The sequence below is a fragment of the Sceloporus undulatus genome, chromosome 1, assembly GCF_019175285.1.
Source record: "Sceloporus undulatus isolate JIND9_A2432 ecotype Alabama chromosome 1, SceUnd_v1.1, whole genome shotgun sequence".
NCBI lineage: Eukaryota > Metazoa > Chordata > Lepidosauria > Squamata > Phrynosomatidae > Sceloporus > Sceloporus undulatus.
Window position 1 is genome coordinate 14,307,971 of NC_056522.1, and position 21,649 is coordinate 14,329,619.

Sequence of the window (21,649 nt, forward strand, 5' to 3'; positions counted from 1 at the left end):
GTCTCTTTGGAGGTATGCTATTTAAATGATGCTTGGGTCCTAAGAGTATGGAGGTCGCACCAAAGCCACACTCCATTCCTAAGCACTGGAGTGCAGCTTTGGTGCAGTTTCCGGATTCTTAGGACCCATGCATCATTTAAATAGCATATCTCCAAAGAGACCCGAAGGAGCTTTATTTTGGCAGTCTGTAACAGGCCTAGGAGTCCAAGTAGGCCAGAAGTTGAACATGAGTCAACTGTGTGATGCAGCATCTAAAAAGGCCAATGCGATTTTAGGCTGAATCAATAGAAGTATAGTGTCTAGATCAAGGGAAGTAATAGTTCCACTCTATTCTGCTCTGGTCAGGCCCCACCTGGAATATTGTGTCCAGTTCTGGGCACCATAATTTAAAAAGGATGTGGAGAAACTGGAGCATGTCCAAAGGAGGGCAACTAAAATGGTGAACGGTCTGGAAACCATGCCCTATGAGGAACGACTTAGGGAGCTGGGGATATTTAGCCTGGAGAAGAGAAGGTTAAGAGGTGATATGATAGCCCTGTTTAAATATTTGAAGGGATGTCATATTGAGGAGGGAGCTAACTTGTTTTCTGCTGCTCCAGAGACTAGGACCCGCAGCAATGGATGTAAGCTACAGGAAAAGAGATTCCCCTTCAACATTAGGAGGAACTTCCTGACAGTAAGGGCTGTTTGACAGTGGAACAAACTCCCTCGGAGTGTAGTAGAATCTCCTTCCTTGGAGGTCTTTAAGCAAAGGCTGGATGGACATCTGTTGGGGATGCTTTGATTGTGATTTCCTGCATGGCAGGGGGTTGGACTGGATGGCCCTTGCAGTCTCTCCCAACTCTATGATTCTATGAAAAACAAGCATAATAAATCCTGTAAAAGTGGAATTCTGTCCAACTCTTTGTTTAATTATTTAGAGTATTTATACTCTGCTCTTCAGCCACAAAGTTTCTCAGAGCAGTTTACGGATTGCTAATTTGACAACTGACTGCCCTTACAATCTTTAAAAAAACATGACACAAAAGGCTGTAAGTTACAAGTTTTAGCTTGGGGGATTCTGGGAGAGGTGATCCAAAAAAGTAACTTTTCTATCCTCTGCCCTTTTTTTAAAAATCACTTGTAGAGTAGAATTTTTTTCAGAAGTTATTTATTTACCTGGTGACTCGCTATCACCTTTATTACTTTGATGTTGTTCCTGTAAATTGAAGATATTAATATCAGTGCACTTTTTATTTAACTGAATATATACAATGTCTTTTTAATATATATATATATATATATTCTTTTCTCACAACCCAGATGTAGATGAATGTATACTCCCTCCATTTTGTCACCACCGTTGTGTGAACACACCTGGTTCTTACTACTGCCAGTGTAACACCGGTTTTCAGTTAACAACTGACAATCACACATGCGCAGGTAAGAGCTTTTCAATGCCTGCAAAAACTGTTTGCATAAATAAGGGGAGTGGGGGAAGCAAGAGTTAAATTTATAACTTGTGGGAGTTTATGACAGTTGTAGATTGTAATCCACCATGCCCTCAGCATAGCGTAAATAGCAAGCAAAGATAAGCTACACCAACATTATGCAACTCCCATGCACAACAGCAAAATTGCACATTACCTTCACTATTTACTATTGTGCAATATGCAACTGCAAAACACAGTGCACAATGAATAATGCACAACTGCAGTGCACAACTGCAATGCATAACTTCATGGTACGTGCAACTCTGCTTCTGCCACTGTCAGTAGAATACATCTGCTGTGCCATGGTGAATAATTCACCCCACATGCATAGCATGAGTTATACATGCATAAGTGAAAAACAGGAGGCAAGCCATTGTGTCTAAAATTATTGTCAACACCAGAATCGTAATCACCAAAATATTCCCAGCAGTTAACCTCAAAATGTGGTTTCTACATCTTTTCCTTCAGAGAATCTTCTGCAGAAGGTAGGACTGGAGTTGTACTCCAACCACTTTAACTCAGGGGTGGAACTATTTAAAGTCTGGGGCATCTCTCAGACATTTTAAGCTCCCTTGATTTTGATAGTCACACCCACCGTACTCATTTTTCCCCCAAAAAAATGTTCACTTCCAGCTTTGAGAGAAAAGGTGAAATGGTCTTAATCACAAAATGCTAGTCATCCCTGTAATATTGTTCCCAGAGTCTCTGGATGAGACATCTCTGAGAGACCATTCAAAAGTCTTTATTTTTTTAAACTCAGGGAAAACCCCGATATCAAGTATCCCAGGTTAAGTGTTTTGTTTTTGTTTTTTGGCAGCCCACCCCCCTGGAGCAACTTAATTGGGTGCATTTGGGATGTGTGAGAACAACAGAGATTCAACCCAGATTCATCTTGGATTATTTCCATCATCTGAATAACCCCCAAGACTCCCTATCCTCCACTGCTCTGCTTAGGGCCTGTAAATTCATACCCTCCGTAATAGAGTCCATCCATTTAGCATGCGGTCTTCCTCTCTTTCTAAATCCCTTCACCTTTCCTAGCATTATTGGTTTTTTTCCAATAGGTCGTGCCTTCTTGTGATTTCTTCCAAGTATGACAGCCTCAGTTTAATCATCTTGGCTTCCAAAGAGAGTTCCGGCCTGATCTGTTCTAAGAGCTATTTGTCTTTTTGGCTGTCCATGATATCCTCAGCATGTTCTCCAGTACCATATCTTCTTTTCCTTCTCCTTCTTGTTCCTTTCTACTTTCCCTTCTTTTCTACTTTCTACTATGCCTTTGCTATTTTGAAAACGCAGTAACACTAGGAGATATAGTTCTCCATTTGAGGGCAAACGTAGTTGGATACAGAGGACTTAGAGTAGCCCCAGGGCACTGAGTCTCCTGGTGAACTATATGTGACTCATTTTAATAAGTGGCCCTATAGTGATAATACTAAATTAGATCACTTTTTAAAAATGAATTAATTCATCACAACCAGCATACAAACACCAACAATTCAGAAGTGTCCCTTTACAACTGGTAATGAAGCTAATGATCCTCAGAGAATTTGGGAGGCTGCGTTTTGGAACACCAGATTAATAGACATAAGTAATACATATTTTTATACAGATTTTGAACTGATCCTTTGAGGGAATGTTGATTGCTTCATTTATTTATATGCTTATGATATTGTCCTCATGTGTTATTGTCCTCAAGTGCCTATGATATTGCCCTCAAGTGATATTGTCACGCATTTGCTACTTCTAAATTTAGGGATGTGGTGCAATTAAAGACATTTTAATTGGCTTAACTGGGAACTGGTAGTTAATTAATCAAATGGTTAAATAATTAGGAATTCTGTTAGGAGGGGAAATTCGCTTTCTTGATGCCCAGAGAAAAGATGGAGTTAATAAAATCCCTACCTACTTATTTCCTATGATCAACTTTTACTGACGTAGAATCCTGCAGATGTATTGGACTACAACTCCCATCGGACCGCAGAACATTTAAAATCATGAGACTGGGGGACACTGATGTGGAGTTTCAAGTAGTGTAAACTGATTATTGTACATAATGAACATTAAAAGACCCAATGGAGTATAGTAGTTTGAATGTTGGACTAGGATTCTGGGAGACTGGGGATCAAAACCCATTCAGCCACAGAGACCCACTGGATGACTCTGGGCAAGTCACACCCTCTCAGCCTAAGAAGAAAACAGTGGCAAACCTCTGAATTATGGATACATGGATTCCAGGATCCCCTGTGGGTATCAAAGTCTATGGGTGCTCAAGTCCCATTAAATACAGTGGCATAGTCAAAAGGTATCCCTTATCTAAAATAGTCTTTTGGAATTTATATATTTCTTTGAATATTTTCAGGCTGTGAATGGTTGAATCTGTGGATAAAAAATCTATTGGATATGGAAGTACTGTATACTGTACTGTACTGTGATGTCAATTTTAGAACAGTTCCCCCCCCCCCCAATAACTCAGAGGTGGGGTACAGGCTTTACATATTAAAGCACCTCTCTGATCCCCATCTGAATCCCAGGGATTCAAACTATTTATTTAGAAAGCACTCCCTCAAGTATTGAAAGACATCTGTTTGTCATAACAAATGATTGTCCTTATATCTTTCATTTAGCATGGTTTGTTTTCAGAATGGTCATTGGAAGCTAAATACAGGGTTAATTTGCAAGTCTGATTGCTGAAGTTTGCATCGCTGAGGAAATCCTATGGTGGGAAGTAAAATGAATGATTTCCAGGGAATACATTTTCTTCTTAACATCTGTTGTGACCTAGAGGCACTCTGGAATTAGGAAATAAGGATGACAGTTGCAACTATGGAATCTTGCTCTGCAGGAGCAAGCCTGCCTTGCCAGAATTTACATTATAAAACACAAGGGGAGGGAATAATTCTATACTGGAGGCCCCTCAAATGTTGGGGCCCCAACCCTGCACCCAGATGTCCAGCCCTGGAAAAACAGTAGCATTTATGAAATGAGCTATTTCATAGACTCATAGAATCATAGAGTTGGAAGAGACCGCAAGGGCCATCCAGTCCAACCCCCTGCCATTTCAGGAAATCTCAAAGCATCCATGACAGATGGCCATCCAACCTCTGCTTAAAGACCTCCAATGAAGGAGACTCCACTACACTCCGAGGCAGTTTGTTCCACTGTAGAACAGCCCTTACTGTCAGGAAGTTCCTCCTAATGTTGAGGTGGAATCTCTTTTCCTGCAGCTTGCATCCATTGCTCTGGGTCCTGTTATCTGGAGCAGCAGAAAACAAGTTAGCTCTCTCCTCAATATGACATCCCTTCAAGTATTTAAACAGGGCTATCATGTCATCTCTTAACCTTCTCTTCTCCAGGCTAAACATCCCCAGCTCCCTGAGTCGTTCCTCATAGAGCTTCATGGTTTCAAGGCCCTTCACCATTTTAGTCACCCTCCTTTGGACACGCTCCAGTTTCTCCACATCCTTTTTGAACTGTGGTGCCTAGAACTGGACACAGTATTCCAGGGAGGGCCTGACCAGAGCAGAATAGAGTGGCGCTATTACTTCCCTTGATCTAGACGCTATACTTCTATTGATGCAGCCTAAAATCGCATTGGCCTTGTTAGCTGCTGCATCACACTGTTGACTCATTTCAACTTAAACTTGTGGTCTACTTGGACTCCTAGATCCCTTTCACATATAGTCTCGCTCAGCCAAGTGTCGCCTATCCTATATTTGTGCATTTCATTTTTCCACCCTAAATGCAGTACTTTACATTTTGCCGTCAAGTTTCTTCTCCAAAATCCATTTAAATTAGAGAACCAGAATGGTGTAATGGTTTAAGCATTGGCTACAACTCTGGAGAACAGACTTCAAATTCTCACTTGGCCATGGAAACCTTGGGAAAGTCATACTCTCTCAGCCTCAGAGGCAAACCCTCTCTGAACAAATCTTGCCAAGCAAACTTTGCCTTAGAGTTACAGGGAGGCCATCTGTACTGCAGAAATAATCTGGTTTGACACCACTTTAACTGCCCTGGCTCAGTGCTATGAAATCCTGGGATTTCTAGTTTGTTGTGGCACCAGAGCTATCTGACAGAGAAGGCTAAATGTCTCACAAAACTACAGTTCCCGGAATTCCATAGCATTGAGCCAGGGCAGTTAAAGTGGTGTCAAACTGGATTATTTATGCAGTGTGGATGCAGCCCATGAGTAGGAAATAACTTGAAGGCACACACATATATACATACTAGTTATTTAGGTAACCCTTCTCTAACTAATGAATTTAATTATTGTATATCTCCTTTGCTAGTGCATAATTTCCATTCATCATTGTTCCTTCAATTAATTTTTCTATTAATTTTAATTTTTTTTTCATTCTTGTTTCATACCTTAAAGCATCTTTGATGGATTAAAAGTCTTCTCATATACAACTGGGAGGAGTTGTTTGAAAAAAATTAATTCACCTTTGGCACAGAAAGAGTTTCCAGACCCAAGCACTTTACAGAAATTTCATGTTAAACCTGTAACTTAATCTACAAATTAAAAGTAATGGGGCAGTGGAATATGGAACAAAACATTCCCATCCCTACCAACAGTTCACAGAAGAAAATGTATGACCAAGCAACAGCAGATCGTGATCAAGATGGCAAATGTTATAATGACAAAGCTAGGAATGCTGCAGCAGTTTGCTTTTGCCTGTGCCAACTGGGAAGGACAACATTATGTGCTCTCCTCTCCCCACTCCCCTGAGTTAAATAAGCACATACTGCTCTTGCACTTTTAATTCAGTTTGCAGCAACTAAAGTAAGCAGAGGACAAAAGGGGAAAGTGTGAGAAAGAGAGAAACCAGTAGATTTTACAAGCAGCTGAAAAAGTGAGATGACAGAGGATTAATACAGACTGTTTCTGTAAAAATCAAGGCAGAGGGCTGGTATGCATTCCTGCAGTGATTCTCTTATCATGAGCTCATATGAGTACCAAGCCTATGAAGCTCCTGAACAAGACATTTACAAAGTTAAGACTATATGGCAGGGTGAGCAAATTGCCAGTTACATGCCGCCTTGCAAGGCTCCTTTGGCCCTCAAATGGCCCCAGCCCTAACAAAAATTCACTTCAAAATTGCATCAGCCAACACTGATGGAGCAGGCATGCAACACTACTATAGAGGCAGGCATAGCCATTACAACTGTGTCTCAGAATACACCTCTTAAGTATTCTATAAATCATGTAAGTCAATTAATCCATTGTATATCAACAATAGATTCCTCGTTACACTAAGAGTTGGTGCTCTTGTTCATAATTAATTATAGCTAGTATAATTATTAACTCCAACCAATAAACCTCATTATATTCATGACCTAAAACCTATATGCCCTCCCCAATTTCAGAGACCTTATATTCTGTTGAAGAGACCTTACATTCAGTACAAAATCTATGCCTGTTTGAAACAGCTTTCTGTAGCTGATAGAAAATATTCAGTTAAACTTGCAAAACAGTTTCCTACCAGGTAATGTATCTAAACTTTACATTAGCAATCTTTGGTAGTTTTCACATTGTATTCTGATATATTCTTTAGATGGGTATGAAACAGATCCCTCTCCCCACAGGCAATTAAAAATGCACTTGCAAGAAATTAAGCTCATCCTTTTGCAATGCAACAGTCCTCTTGAGTATTGCAAAAATGACAAACTGATCTCAAAGGTTTGTGTCGTAAATGTAGTGTAATTTGAAAAGAACTGATCTCCAAGGTAATAAATACCTCCAGATAAATCTTAAAATGCCACATGCTGAGAAGCCTTATCAGTATGTTCTCTTTATATCAATTATTTTTGAGATCTATCTCCCCTCATCCAAAAAAACATAGCTGTGGGGCACAGAGAAGAAAATGCATTTAATGACCAAATAAAACATTTCTTTAAAAAAAAACTTAGTTGAAGCTTTTCTTTCTTACTGGAGAGAAGTTTTCTTTCCTCCTTTTTTTTTAGCAGAAAGAAAGAATAACTCATGGGCAGACAAAGTGTGGGTAATGAAGAGAGAGACATTTCCTGACCCACTTTCAAGTTCAGGAAGGGAAAGTCATCCACTTTCAGTTTCCATGTTGACTTTTTGATCCTTGCTTCCTGCTATCCATTGGGAAGAGGGTGTCCTCATATATGCTCAGCTTACCTTATGAGACTGATTGTATGTACGCATATTACCAGCCCACCAGTTCCATGAAATGACCGTAGGAAATCAGCAGCAATAGACATCCAGATGCAACTGTTTCACTAGCCTGCTTGGCCACTGTTACTGAAAGTCTTGAGAAACAGCTGGGGTGAGGCGGTCACAGAGGCAAGCCTTGCTCTCTAGCCTACCTATAGTGTGGGATGGGAAGAAGAAATAATGTATAATATTCCGTGTACAATATTCCATGTACTTGGACACAAGATATACACATTTTGTGAAGATCCTGCAAGTGTGCAGTTCATACACATTTAGGGACTCTAAAGAGGGACTTAGAAGGATTTGCAAGTGGAAGGCAGAGCTTTAAAGATGATGATGATGATGATGATGATGATGATGATGATGATGATGAAACATCCAATCGAACTGATTCATTACCTGTATTAAATGGAACATAATACAGATCGAATAAAAAAAGGTGAGGGACAAAAGAAATTAGTCAATAACATCATCAATCCACAAATTGAGGAGGAAGCATTGTACTAATATCATGGTTAACATAAGGCTCATCTACACTGGCTGGAATACTCCAGGCTGCTCCTGGAGTATTCTGGCCCTGGCAGATTCCCCATTACATCCGCATGCCAGAGTGACATAAGTTGGCTGTCTACGCATTCATCCCGCTGTGCCACTGGTACAAATCACTCCCTCTGACATCAGAAATGAGGTGTCTGCTGTGACCTTGGGCAAGTCACATGTTCTCAGCATCGGGAAGGCAATGTCAAATGTTCCCTGAACAAATCTTGCCAAGAAAACCCCATGGTAGGGTTGCCTTAGGGTCACCATATTTTGGAAACGGCTTGAAGGCACACATCAACAAAGGGTTGATCACACAGGTGGGTACCTCACTGTATTCTCAGAGGGAGCAACTCATGCCAGTGGCAGTGGCACTGGGTGGCACAACAGGATGCAGTGTAAATAGCTGCTCAGTGTTGCTGCAGAGTGTTCTGGATTTTCCTGAAAAATCCAGAGCAAAAGGAGGTTTTTAATCTGATTTAGGCAAAGATGGGGCAGATTCAAGGCAGAACTGTCCTTCTCTCATGAAGACAGACAGTCCACAGTTGAATCAGGGATTTGGCCCTGTGTTGTGTAGACAGGTTACAGTGAGGATGCGGGGGAAACCAGTGTAATTGGCCCATGTAGACATGCCCATAAAACAAACATATAGAGTGAATATGCACACAGTCAGAATCCAGAAATATTTCTGACTACTGGCAAGTTGAAGGCAAAGCTTGGGATTTGGAGAACTGTAGTCCAAGAAGTAATCTTGTTATCAAAAATGTTAAGGCCCAGAAGGGACACCCACAAATTAATATGTTTATATGAGAATTTATAATAATAGCTCAGTGAGAGACATAGTACAGCTGTGGTAACAAACAGCCCGGGATAGCAACCCAATTGTATAACAAGTCCAAATCATACAGAACCCCAGAGACAAATCCAAATTAGTTTTAGTTTATTAAGGAACAACATACGCACACAAAAACATGCATTCATGCACACATGGGAAAGCTAAGAAATCAAAGGTATGAGAAGTGAATAGATTGAGGCCTGGCTAATGTCAGTACTTGCCAACGATGAGGCTTGCTTCAAATGAAAGGGACTGAGATAGACTCAGGTAGTTACCTGGAATATTGGGGTGCAGCTAACTACTGAGACTAAACTAAAAGGACGTGGTGACTTAGTCGTTAAGACACCAACTCTGATGATCGTAAGGTTGGCAGTTCGGGGCCCAAGCACCATGTGACAGAGTGAGTTCCTGTCACTCCTCCTAGTTTATGCTAACCTAGAACTTCAAAAGTATACAAATACAAGTAAATAAATAGGTACCACTTTGGTGGGAAGGTAACAACATTCTGTGCAGTCATGTTGGCCACATGACCACCAGTGGCCCTTGGACAATCTTTGGCTTAGTAACGAAAATGAGCACTGCCCCATAGAGTTGATTACGACTAGGTATTCGTGTCAAGGAGAAATCTTTACCTTTAGTCCAAGAAATAATTTTTCCAAACTCTGGTTGAAGGGTGGCATTTGCTTCCAGAATCCCATTCCCTCCCCCCTTGATCTTAATATTTAGGTACAGTACAGAATGGCAAGTCAACTTCTATGTAAATCCTGTTGATTCAAATGAAACTATTCTAGTTGGTACTAACAAATGGAAGTAGGCCAGTGTGGTATCTTAATCTCTCTCTTTCTCACATACACACACACAGAGAAGGGGGTTTATTTGAATAGTTAATTAACGTTGCTTTAAAAGAACTAAATAGAATAATTAGTCCAGCTACATAATTTAGAATTAATTTGGAGAACAAGATTCATGAGATTTTTCTTCATGCAAAAAAAATTGAAATTATTTTTGCCTGCAGCATAGTTGCTTCTACAGTCCCTATAAATCAGACAGCAAAAAATACTACATGGATTTTATAATAAGTGGTATGACTTGAAGGCAGTCTTGAACTTTTTTATACCCCTGGCAGGTTTGACTACATTACATCAACTACAGAATGTAAGATATGTTGTGGGGTGGGGAACAGACATATCTCAAAGTGGTGGGTGGCATCTGCTAAAGCTTGGGTGAAGGCAAGTTGTTAATATTAGAAAAGGCTTTTAAGCATTATGATGAAAAGACATGAGAAAAGATAATAGTGCTTGGTGAGGTAGAATAGTGCTTGGCATTTGGGAAAGAGTAGAATTTTACCTCTAATAGCTGTGGTTCTCCCTAAAACAAGGTAGGACCACACCTTGGTTTTAGGCAACATACACATTTTTTTAAAAATGGGAGGTGGGTTTCTTTTCTTGTTGTTTTAAACCAGATGCAACCTATGGTGCAACCATAAGATGCAACCATACTGTTAGCAGAAAACCTCGAAGACCTAGAGCAGCTACTGAAGAAGGCCAAAGAAGAAAGTGCAAAGGCAGGCTTACTGTTGAACATAAAGAAAACAAAAATATTGACCATGGAGGATCTTCACATGTTCAACCTAGACAATGAGCTCTTAGAAATAGTAAAAGAGTCCCTTTTACCTTGGCTCAAACATTAAGCAGAACAGGGACTGCAGTCAAGAAATCAGAAGACTAAGAATGGGGAGGACAATTATGAAAGAACTAGAAAAGCTCCTAAAGAGCAAAGATATACAGCTAAGAATGAAAGTTAGAATTGTACAAGTATTGTATTCCCTATTACCACGTATGGATCTGAGAGCTGGACAGTTAAGAAAATGGACAAAAAGAGAATAAATTTATTTGAGATGTTGTACTAGAGAAGAGTGCTGAGGCTACCGTGGACTGCAAAAAGAACAAATGGGTCCTAGATTAGATCAAGCCTGAAATTTCCTTGGAAATTTGGAAAGATGACTAAACCGAGGCTTAGTCATGAGAAGTCATGATTCATTAGAAAAGACTTTAATGTTAGGAAAGATCAGGGGAAATAGAAAGAGATGAAGGCTGCATGCTAGATGGATGGACTCAATTAAGGAGGTCATGGGTATGGATCTGCAAGAACTTAGAAGGATAGATGTCTCATGCACAGGGTCGCCATGAGTCGAGATCAACTTGAGGGTGGTTAACAACACAGCAACAAAACATTATGGTCATTTCATCAGCAGGTCTGAGCCCCCCTCCCCTCCACCCAACAGTTCTGGGCTTTGAAAAATGGCCACCAAAGTTCACCTACCATTATTTTAGAATGTCACCTGTCCCTCTAATTATGAGGTTCTAAATATCAAACTTTGTCCCCAAGGGATGGGGAAAGTAAAGCCTGACAGGTCTTTTTAAACTTCCCTAACCCATGGGACACTCCAGAGCAACCCTCCCATTATTTTTTCCACAGGCAAAAGACTGCAGTCAAATTGCCAGAAAACACACTGAAATGCAACAGTGGGTTTTATTTGCTGTCATGGGTTTCTCCCAAATGCTTAAAATTGGCCAAATATAAATGTAAAACAAAGCCAGCAGTGAATGGAAGCTTTGTTTTACTTTCAAATTTATGTCAGTGAGGCCTCCTGGGGAGGCATGGGAACGAATATTAACCCTTGCTCCCCTCTCGTGTAGCTGCTCACCTCTGGTTTCAGGAATGGAAGCAGGACTTGCTATTAAGAAATAATGGGGAGTTGTGTTGTCATTTGCTAGCAAGATATGTCTTGACTGATTCTAAAATGAAAGGTGCATCAGAGCCATGTTGTGCATACAGTACATGTAAATACCACTTAAGAGAAGATCCAGTTGTGTGTGCTTTTTTGTAAAACAAAGTTCATGTTTCTTTTCTCAGACATAAATGAATGTGAGACCAGCAACCCATGTGCACAACTGTGCTACAATGTAGTTGGTTCCTTCCTGTGCCAATGCAATCAAGGCTTTGAGTTAAGCCCCGACAGAATCAACTGTGATGGTGAGAAACTCTTTATAACTTCAGGAGGCTTCACAAAGGACAAGGGATGACAAGTAGTTGATAGTAGAACTGGAGGTGCGGGGGGGAGAGATGACTCTAGTTTTTCCTCCTTGGTCCTAGCCAGAGATTTTCCAATGGGTTGCTTTTATTGTTTTTCAGATGTCGATGAATGCAGAGCTTCCAACTTTATCTGCCAGTATGAATGTATCAATGAACCAGGCAGGTTCTCTTGCCTGTGTCCAGATGGATACCAGTTAGTCAGAGGAAGAAATTGTCAGGGTAAGTATTCTTCTGGTAAGGCATGTGTGCCTGCAACTTGGTAACATTACAGACAAAATTAAGGACCTAACTGTGCACAATAAAAATCCTATTTGTCACAATTCCAAAATCTCTATAGGAGTAATACTTTTAATAGTGTAATACTCTATAGGCATTACAAAAATGTGCATGTTTTCAAGACCTCCAGATCTCTCTGTCTGGCAAAATATGACAGAAAACCAGAGGAAGAGAGACAATCATGACATTGGGGGTCATGAAGTTTGCATGATCTGAATTTTAAGATTAAATGGAGGAGGAAGTTGCAGACATTGAATTTACAGCAACAACTACTGATCGATGTTAAAGAAGAAAGTATAAAAGCAAGGTTATAGTTGAATATTAAAATACAAAAATAATAACCACAGATGATTTACATAACTCTAAAATGATTAATGAAGAGATAGAAATACTTAAAATATTTCTGCACCTTGGGTCAGTCATTAACGAAAATGAAGAGTGTAGGAAAGAAAGAGGACTAAGACTGACTGCACTGTTAAATAATGTATCTACACTGTCAATCTAGGGGCAAACTAGCAGCTTGGGGTCAGAACTTTGACTATGATTTCCAGAATCTCTCAAACAGTGTAACTTGTAGCAATGCTAGTATGGGAATTCTGGGAGTTGTACTAAAAAAATGTTTCCATGCTCTGGGAAATATTCAGGAATGAAAGCTGCATCTGCACTGCAGAAAAAATGCAGTTTGACAACACTTTAACAGCTATGGCTGAAGGCTATGGTTTTCTGGGATCTGTAGTTTGTTGTGCACCAGACCGCTCTAACAGAGAAGGCTAAATATCTCACAAAACTACAAATCCTAGAATTCCATAGCATTGAGCCATGGCAGATAAAGTGGTGTCAAACTATTATTTAACAGTGCAAATGCAGCCCAAGCTGTATCTGAGTTAGTTTAGTTCAGGGATTCCATCGGCAAAACTCTAAACCGTCTGCGTGTTGTTTTTCCTTCCTAATGCAGATATAAATGAATGTGAGTTGGGTAATGCATGTGGGGAAGATAGCATATGCTCAAATTATCATGGTGGATATCGCTGTTACCCACGGAACCCATGTCAAGAACCTTACGTGCTTACATCTGAAAAGTAAGGGGAACCACCAACTAAGCAAGCCTCACTTGCAAAATTCAAAAGTAAATGCCTGTTTTACAAAGGGAAGGAGTTTGTTTTTCAGTCGTTGTGGTTTGTTTTACAGTCGCTGTGTTTGTCCTGTGTCAAACCCCCTTTGTCGAGACCTGCCTTACTCCATTGTGCACAAATACATGAGCATCCGCTCTGAGAGAACCGTGCCATCTGATATCTTCCAAATCCAGGCAACCCAGATTTTCCCCAATACAATTAACACGTTTCGGATTAAATCCGGAAATGAGAATGGAGATTTCTTTCTGAGAGTGAGTATTTATTACATTTTGCTTACATCGTTTTTCTTGACAAGCTTGGTGGAGAGCAGGTACAAGTTGGGTGGGATATTGGGGTATGGGATCATATGTAAATTTTACCTTGTAAACCCCCTCGATTGTCATTGACAGAGAGGAGGGATATAAATAAATAAATACAATATTATTATCATTATTATTATTATTGGATCTTTAGCCTTGGGGGGGCCCTATGGTCCACATCTGGAATAAGTTGACCCTCCATATCCACAGATACTTTCTCCATGTATTCAACCATCCATGGCTTGACAATATTAAAAAAAATACAAACCTTGATTTATCCACTTTATAGAAGCAATACCATTTTACTACACATTATATTTAATGAGATTTGAGTATTATTATTTGCAGTTTTGATTAATATATTCTCTTTGGGAATCTCTAGGTCCTCTAGTGAATTTCTTCCAAAAATTGACCATAGAGTTGTGCTGGAGAACCTAAGACTGCCTAGAAAAAACACTTCTCTAGGGATTTGTAGGTCCTCCATCATGCTTCTATGATCAGCATCTGCCAGATGTTGACCATAAAGTTGCACTGGAGGACCTAGAGATTCCTAGGGAGTTGTTCACTCAGGCAAAAAGAATGATGTTTTTTATTTGCAGTATTTCCACATTCATAGGGGTCTTTCACCCCTAACCCCAGCGAATGTGGAGGGACTACTGTAATGCATTGCAATTAACATTATCTGTATCATCTTATTAGGAGGCAGAGTATATCTAGGTTATTTTTAAAAAACAACGTATCAGCTGGTAACATGAGTTTGAGTAACAGCTAACATTTATTTGTTATTCCTAAAATATTGCAGGGTAAAGGGCAACTTGATGGAGGTTTGGAACCGTTTTTGAATTGTTAAGTGTATTTTTAAAAAAAAAAACAGTAAGAAGCAGCACATTAATATCATATCACTCTTTCAGTAATAAGAAATACTAATTTTCAGAAAGTTAGAATAATGAGTAATGAGTAATACGTTGATAGTAATAGCATGTGCCTCCAAGTCGCCTGCTGTCTTGTGAGAACCCCATCAATTTCATAGGGTTTTGTTGGACAATGAATATTTGAAGGAGGTTTGCTATTGCCTTCCTCTGAAATACAGTATAGCCTAGGGCACTTGGTATTCCTTGGGAGTTTATCAGACAAGGAAAATTGGAAGTATAATCCAATGGCAATCCGAACGCAATCATGGGGTTTCACGTTATTGCGTGATAGACTACCACACGCAATTTTGGGCAATGGCAAGCTATTTTCAGGCAATGAGAAGCCAGTTCAAATGCAATTTGCATTCACGTAAATTCGCTGAACTACCGAATTCACGTGAATGCGTTCTGGCCCCACTTTCTTTTCATTTGAAATTAAGAGAAATTCCTCCCATGTGATAAACTCCTTGGTGGTCTCCCTTCCAAGTACTAACTAGGCCTGACCCTACTTAGCTTCCAAGATCAGGTGGGATATGGTGCCTTCAAGGTATTTATTTAGACTTATGATTAATACATTACCAGTCACATATAATGTTCTGAGTTTTACTTTATCTACATTGTCCCATTCCCTGAAAAAACCTGTACTACCTTAGAAATCTGCTGGAGGATCACATGTTTTAATGCTTCGCCATCTTAAAAATTTGTCCCGTGTAGGGAGCTGGAAACAACAGATAGAAGGCTGTGCTGGAACACCTGGGGTTTTCACAGGCAAGAGGTTATCTAGGGATTTGATATATTTCTTAGAGAAAGCTACCTATAACCAAGCATGTTGGTAAAAATATTATCTGCTCTTTTTCTTCCAGCAAACGAGTCCAGTTAGTGCAATGCTTGTATTGGTAAAGCCATTAAAAGGACCCCGAGAACATATCATCGATTTGGAGTTGCTGACAGTCAACAGTATGAACTTTCGGTCGAGTTCAGTGCTCAGGTTAACGCTCATTGTAGGACCTCATCCATTTTAGCCACTACAGTTAAGTAATTTGCAAGCACCCAGAGCAGCCAAAGAAATAGTCTCTTAAACGAAGCACTTATAATTTTATTTATAGATTTTACATGGTGTGTTTTTTAAAGGAAAAAGAACTTTATTAAGAAAAAGCAATACTTGTAGCCATGCTGTCATGCTTATAATTCAAAAGTAGTTATATTTTCCACTGTATAACCAGGGCATTGCCACTCTCCATATAAAGGTTTGCATTTCTCCCTTTTCTGATTATGCTGATATCAGCCATCCACTAAGGTTGCTGCCATACTGCAGAATTAATGCAGTTTGACATTGATTTAACTGTCATGGTTCCATCCTATGGAACTGTTGTGGCACCAGAGCTCTTTGAGATAGGAGGCTAAATATCTCACTAAACTACAAATCCCAAAATTCCATAGCATTGAGCCATGGCAATTGAAGCCATTTCAATCTGTCTCGATTCTGCTGTGTAGATGCAGCTTTACATTACATTAGTTGTGTTCCTACAGCACAATAAACACAAGGAGAGGGAGAGTACAGGCTCACATTCTCTGAATGTGGCCCAGAACTCCCCAGAGTTCAACAAAAGTTATGGATAGAGCAATGAACTCTACATAAAAAGGCTGTGTGCACCTGGATCGTTCAAGATTTCTAATCCCATAAAACATAATAAAATAAGATCCCTATAGGTACTACATTAGACCGGAGGTCTGTGTAGTCCAGCATTCTGTTCCAATAGTGGGCAAACAAATGGCCATGGGAAACCCACAAGTAGAACATGAGTGCATAAAAAACTATTTGTGTATCCTCAGCAATTAGTATTAAGAGGTATATGGTGAATCTCCCTTATCAAAATGCTTGGGGAAAGAAGTGTTTTGAATTTAAGATTTTTTTAAAAAATGTATTTTAGGATTTTGCAATATGTACTTGTGTTTGCATATATGTACATAATGAGATGATATCTTGAAGATGGGACCCAAGTCTAAACACAAAGTTCATTTATGTTTCATATACACCTTATACACATTGCCTGAGGATAATTTTATACACTATTTTAAAATAATTTTTGTGCATGAAACGAAATCTGCATACAGTCAACCATCAGAAAGCAAATGGGTCACTGTCTTTTGGAATTCCAAGTAAGGAAGACTCAAGCTGTATATTGCCTCTGATACTACGACTCTTGATAACGTACTTTACAAATATCATAGGCAACGATAGTCTGTTTGTATATGAATCTGTCTAAGAAGCTAGCCTTCTAATTACCTTCCAAGTCTGTTGGACTACCTACTCCCATCATGTCTAGGGATGATGGGAGTTATAGCCCTACACACCTGGTAGGTGCCAGATTGGGGCATCAAGTCTTCCATGAAACACACAGATATTGAGCACAGGGCCAGAGAGTGCAATCTCACTCAATCCCCTAGCAGTTTGTTTCAGTGAGAATAGTTTGAAGCTAAGAACAGAACTACAATCGTCGCTGATGTAATTGTGTAAATGGAGAGCCTTTTTCTTGCATAAACAGGATACTTATTTGTTTTTGTTTTTTAAATAGTTTGAACATCTAATAGTTTTAACATTTGAGCAGATCAGGATGTTTGTGTGCACATGTGTGTATGTGTTTAACAGAGTACTCACCATTATCCATTGATTTCTTACGGATGATCAGATATGTTATCAGGGCTTGGATGACATAGCTATGCCCTCAAGATCTTCCCCCTTTATTTCAGTAGCACAAGTTTTTCAGTAGCATTCTTCTGTGTATGTATTCGAAAGATCTCAGCCAGTAAGCACAAAAGTTCTATAGCTGCACTGAAACACAGCTCAAGATAACAACTATTAATGTCTATTGATAGTAGATTCAGAGGGGCTTAAGTCCACTTAATATTGGCTGGACTATGCCTTAGGTTCAACCACCAGCATCAAAGGCACTGAGGGTGTGAATCGGGATGTAAAAAGAAATCTTCATTCCATCACTTTGGTTTGACCTACAGAGACGGGGAAGCTGAGGCTGCTGCTGGTGGGATCTCAGGAGTAGCTGATAAGAAGCAAACTTGGGATGCATCTACACTGTGGAATAATACAGTTTGGCACCATTTTAAGTACTCCACCCTATGGAATCCTGGAATTTGTAGTTCTATAAGGGCTTTAGCTTTCTCTGCCAATGTGTGCTGGTGCCTCACAAAACTACAAATCCCAGGATTCTGTAGGATGGAGCGGTGGCAGTTAAAATGGTGTCAAACTGCATTATTTCTACAATGTAGATGGATCCTTAGCCTCTGTCCCAGTGGCATTCCTGTGTGTACGCAGCTCTGTGCTCTGCAGGGGCAAATTCCTAATCATATTTAAAAGATCAGCTGGCAAAGCTGGGATGAATCCCTGCCATATTGCCAATCAGTACAAAAACTGCCCTTAGCAAGTTAGTTGTTGGACCTAACAGAAAGCAGCTTCTGATGTGCTGTGCTGGAATCAGAATTTTTGCTTTTCCCTCCCATGGAGCAGAGTAAACTACCTTTGGAACAGGGATGCAAAGAATATTCTCAAATTTTCTCATCCATGCCAGAAAGGGTTTCCTGAAAAATTGTCATTTGCTGTGAGATCTTTTGTTCTCATATGAAAAAGACCTGTGGTTGTTTTTGTTTTTGTTCATCAGGAGAAATAGCAAAATAAAATTTAAAAATTCACCAAAATGTGTTTCATGCACAAATGTTATATCAAGGGCGGATGATTTTAATGCAAAAAAAAAATGTGCAAAGTTTTCACAAACATGTCCCAGGCTGCATCCACACTGCAGAAATAATGCAGTTTAACTGCCATGGCTCCATCCTTTGGGATCCTGGACGTTTTAGTTTGTTGTGACATCAGAGCTCACTAACAGAAAGGCTAAATATCTCACAAAACTACAAGTCCCAGAATTGCATAGCACTAAGCCAAGACGATTAAAATAGTCTCAAACTGCAATATTTCTGCAGTGCAAGTGCAGTCTCAGGAAATGAGTAGAAATGTCTGTAATATCGGCTGAGTGGTGAGAAAATCTTTCACGCTTTTCAGTCTCACATGTAGGAACAATAGAAGCAATATCTCCAACCTGGGAAGTGGGGAGATACTAAAGGATGTTATATAAAGGACCCTCCAGGGTCCTTGCAACGTAAAACAATATGCAAGCTTTCTCTCCACACTCATTGCCTATCTCAATGAAGGGCATTTTGCTAGCAATAAAGTATATTGCTTTGTTGTTGCCCTTTTTTTTAAAGTGCCTTATAAGGATGGATACAGTTCGGTTTTTAAAAGAACTCATCTATTAGATGCGTATTTCCTCTTACACTGCATTTTCTGAAAACTAATACTTAGGATTAATGAGTATCATAAAGAGAACATTTGCACAGGGCGTTTCTTGAGGTCTACATCTTTTTTATTTAAACATACCACTCATTAACATTTTATCTTTTCCGAGAAAAATGGGACACAAGGAGTAAACCTAGCCAACAATGAATGAGTGACACTCCCAGTGGAAAAGAAAACCTCATTTGGAGAAATATTTCTGTATGAGTATTGTTGCTTGTTGCAGAGAACAATCTTACTAATTCCTGAGCAAAGGCAGGGAGAAATATATGTTTGCATACTAAGATTCTCCAATCTAAAAAACAGCTGCTTGTAAGTTCTTTTTTATAAAATAAAAAAAATCAGTTTTGGCTTTGACATGTGTATTTTCAAAATTTGGGATCCAAGAATTGGCTTCCCTTTGTTAAGCTTTTTACAATATGACATTGCCTTACTCATCCTATATATCTCTTTTGTAACTCAAATTTGTGAGTCTAAAGCTGTACAGTGTTCACTGAAGCAAAAAAATTGTGGTAGGACCCAGATCAGAACAAAAGGCATCCTTTTGTAATGTATAAAACTGTCTCTTGTTTCTTATCTAAAACTATAATGAATAACTCTTTGGTGTACAATTTTTTAAAAATAAATAAATAAATATACCTTTTTTGGTGGACTTGATTTGACTTGCAAGTTATTTTAAAGTGGATGGTTCAAAGAACCGCATCAGTGGCTGGTATGTCTCAACATGGGTTTCACCAGAACGCATGATTTTACACCAGTGGTGCATCTACCATAATTCAGAGACAAAACACATGTTTGGATGGATGGATTGGATTTATATCCCACTTTTCTCCCAAAATGGGATTCAAGGTGGCTTACAATGAATTAAAAAAAAGATTCAGTTAAAACATTAATTTACAAAAGTAAAAAAATAATTAGGTGGGTTACAGACCGCCTGTTTGGGGCGGGCTGCACCCGCCCCTTTCCCCGGTGTATCGGGGCCTCAGTGGCTAGACCGGCAGCCGCTGAGGCCCCGATCCGCTGCTTTCCAGGCTGCGGGGAAGCGGCAAAAGGCCGCTTCCCCGCAGCCTGAAAAGGGGTGTCCCTGGGGCTTCAAGCCCCAAGGACACCCCGCGGCGGGGGAGGAGGAGAAAGGGGCCACTTGGCCCCTTTCTCCTTTGGTCCACTGGGCGCAGCCGTGTGAAGGCTGCACCCAGTGGACCAAACCAGGAAGGAGCTCCGAAACGGAGCTCCTTCCTGCTCCGCGCTAAGGACGCACTAAGCGCCCTGGCGCGGAGCGAGGACGTCACGTCCGTGCCGCCCCGTATAGAGGCGGCGTGGTCATGACGTCCTCATGGCAGCGGCCGTGTGGAATGGCTGATGCCATTTTGTGCGCGCAGAGCGTGCACTAAGGTTAGGGGGTGTGGAAGCACCGCCCCTTTCTAACCCTAGTACACGCTCTGCGCATACTTTTCTGCCCGTTTGTAACGGGCCTTAAATATCAATATTATTAAAAACATGACAGCTAAAAAAACCTAAAATATATTTAAATTATCCAATGGTCCCTCCTCATTCACTAGGATTGGGCCCAAAGGACCCCTGTGAATGTGGAAAAACCACAAATAAGAAAACACTATTATTTTTACCTAAGAGATCACCTCTCTAGGAATCTCAAGGTCCTCAAGTGCAACTCTGGTCAACATCTGCCAGAAGTTGATCATAGAATCATGCTGGAAGACCTACAAATACCTAGAGAAGTGTTTTCTATAGGAACCTCTAAGTTCTCCAGCACAGCTCTGTGGTCAGCATTTGATACAGTTGGGCTGGAGGTCCTAGAAATTCCTAGAGAGAAAATATTAATCAAAACTGTAAATAACTGCAGAAGTCAAAACCACATATGTGGAGGGACAACTGTTGTTACAATAAAACCACTTACACATACAGTGGTGCCTCGGGTTACGAAATTAATTCGTTCCGCCATTCCTTTCGTAACCCGAAAATTTCGTAACCCGAAACACTTTTCTGTTAGCACTGGAAAGCCTATAGCTGCACTTTGCAGCATTTGAATTTTGCGCCGAAATGAATTTCGTAACCCGAAAAATATTTCGTAACCCGAAACAGTTTTTGCCAATCCAACTTTTTCGTATCCCGGAAATTTCGTAACCCGATCATTTCGTATCCCAAGGCACCACTGTACTAGGAGATGTGTAAAATTAAAATGTAAAAGCCTGCCTAAATAAAAATGTTTTCACCTGCCAATGGAAAGAAAACAGGAAAGAAGCCATCTGGACCTCCAATGGAAGGGAGTTTCACATCCCAGGAGCATCCACAGAGAAGGCTCTCTCCTGAGTCCTCACCAAACTCATCTGTGAAGGTAGTGGAACTGAGATGTATAATCCAAAAAAGGGACTGTATGGAACACAGCTATGAAAAACCTTTGGGCAGCTGTGCATGTCGGCATTTTGAAACTCATCATTGCATCAGCCTGCCCAAAAACAACATAGGAGTGAGCCATATACCAGTCATTGCATTGCTCTTCTGACCTAGTACTTTCTGCTTTGACTGGA

General features: G+C 40.1%; 1 protein-coding gene across 4 annotated transcripts in view; it reads left to right on the forward strand.

Moving 5' to 3' along the window:
- Positions 1–16,652, forward strand: part of EFEMP1 (EGF containing fibulin extracellular matrix protein 1) — a 92,857-nt gene extending 76,205 nt beyond the window's left edge. For 3 of the 4 annotated variants that reach the window (XM_042476874.1, XM_042476865.1, XM_042476856.1), the window contains 6 exons: positions 1,303–1,422; positions 11,942–12,061; positions 12,221–12,340; positions 13,353–13,476; positions 13,586–13,781; positions 15,604–16,652. In XM_042476874.1, coding sequence (XP_042332808.1) covers positions 1,303–1,422; positions 11,942–12,061; positions 12,221–12,340; positions 13,353–13,476; positions 13,586–13,781; positions 15,604–15,762 — 839 coding nt within the window. In that variant the 3' untranslated portion in view covers positions 15,763–16,652. The remainder of the gene's footprint in view (positions 1–1,302; positions 1,423–11,941; positions 12,062–12,220; positions 12,341–13,352; positions 13,477–13,585; positions 13,782–15,603) is intronic. The other variant, XM_042476883.1, reaches the window with a different exon arrangement.
- The last annotated feature ends 4,997 nt before the right edge of the window (positions 16,653–21,649 follow it).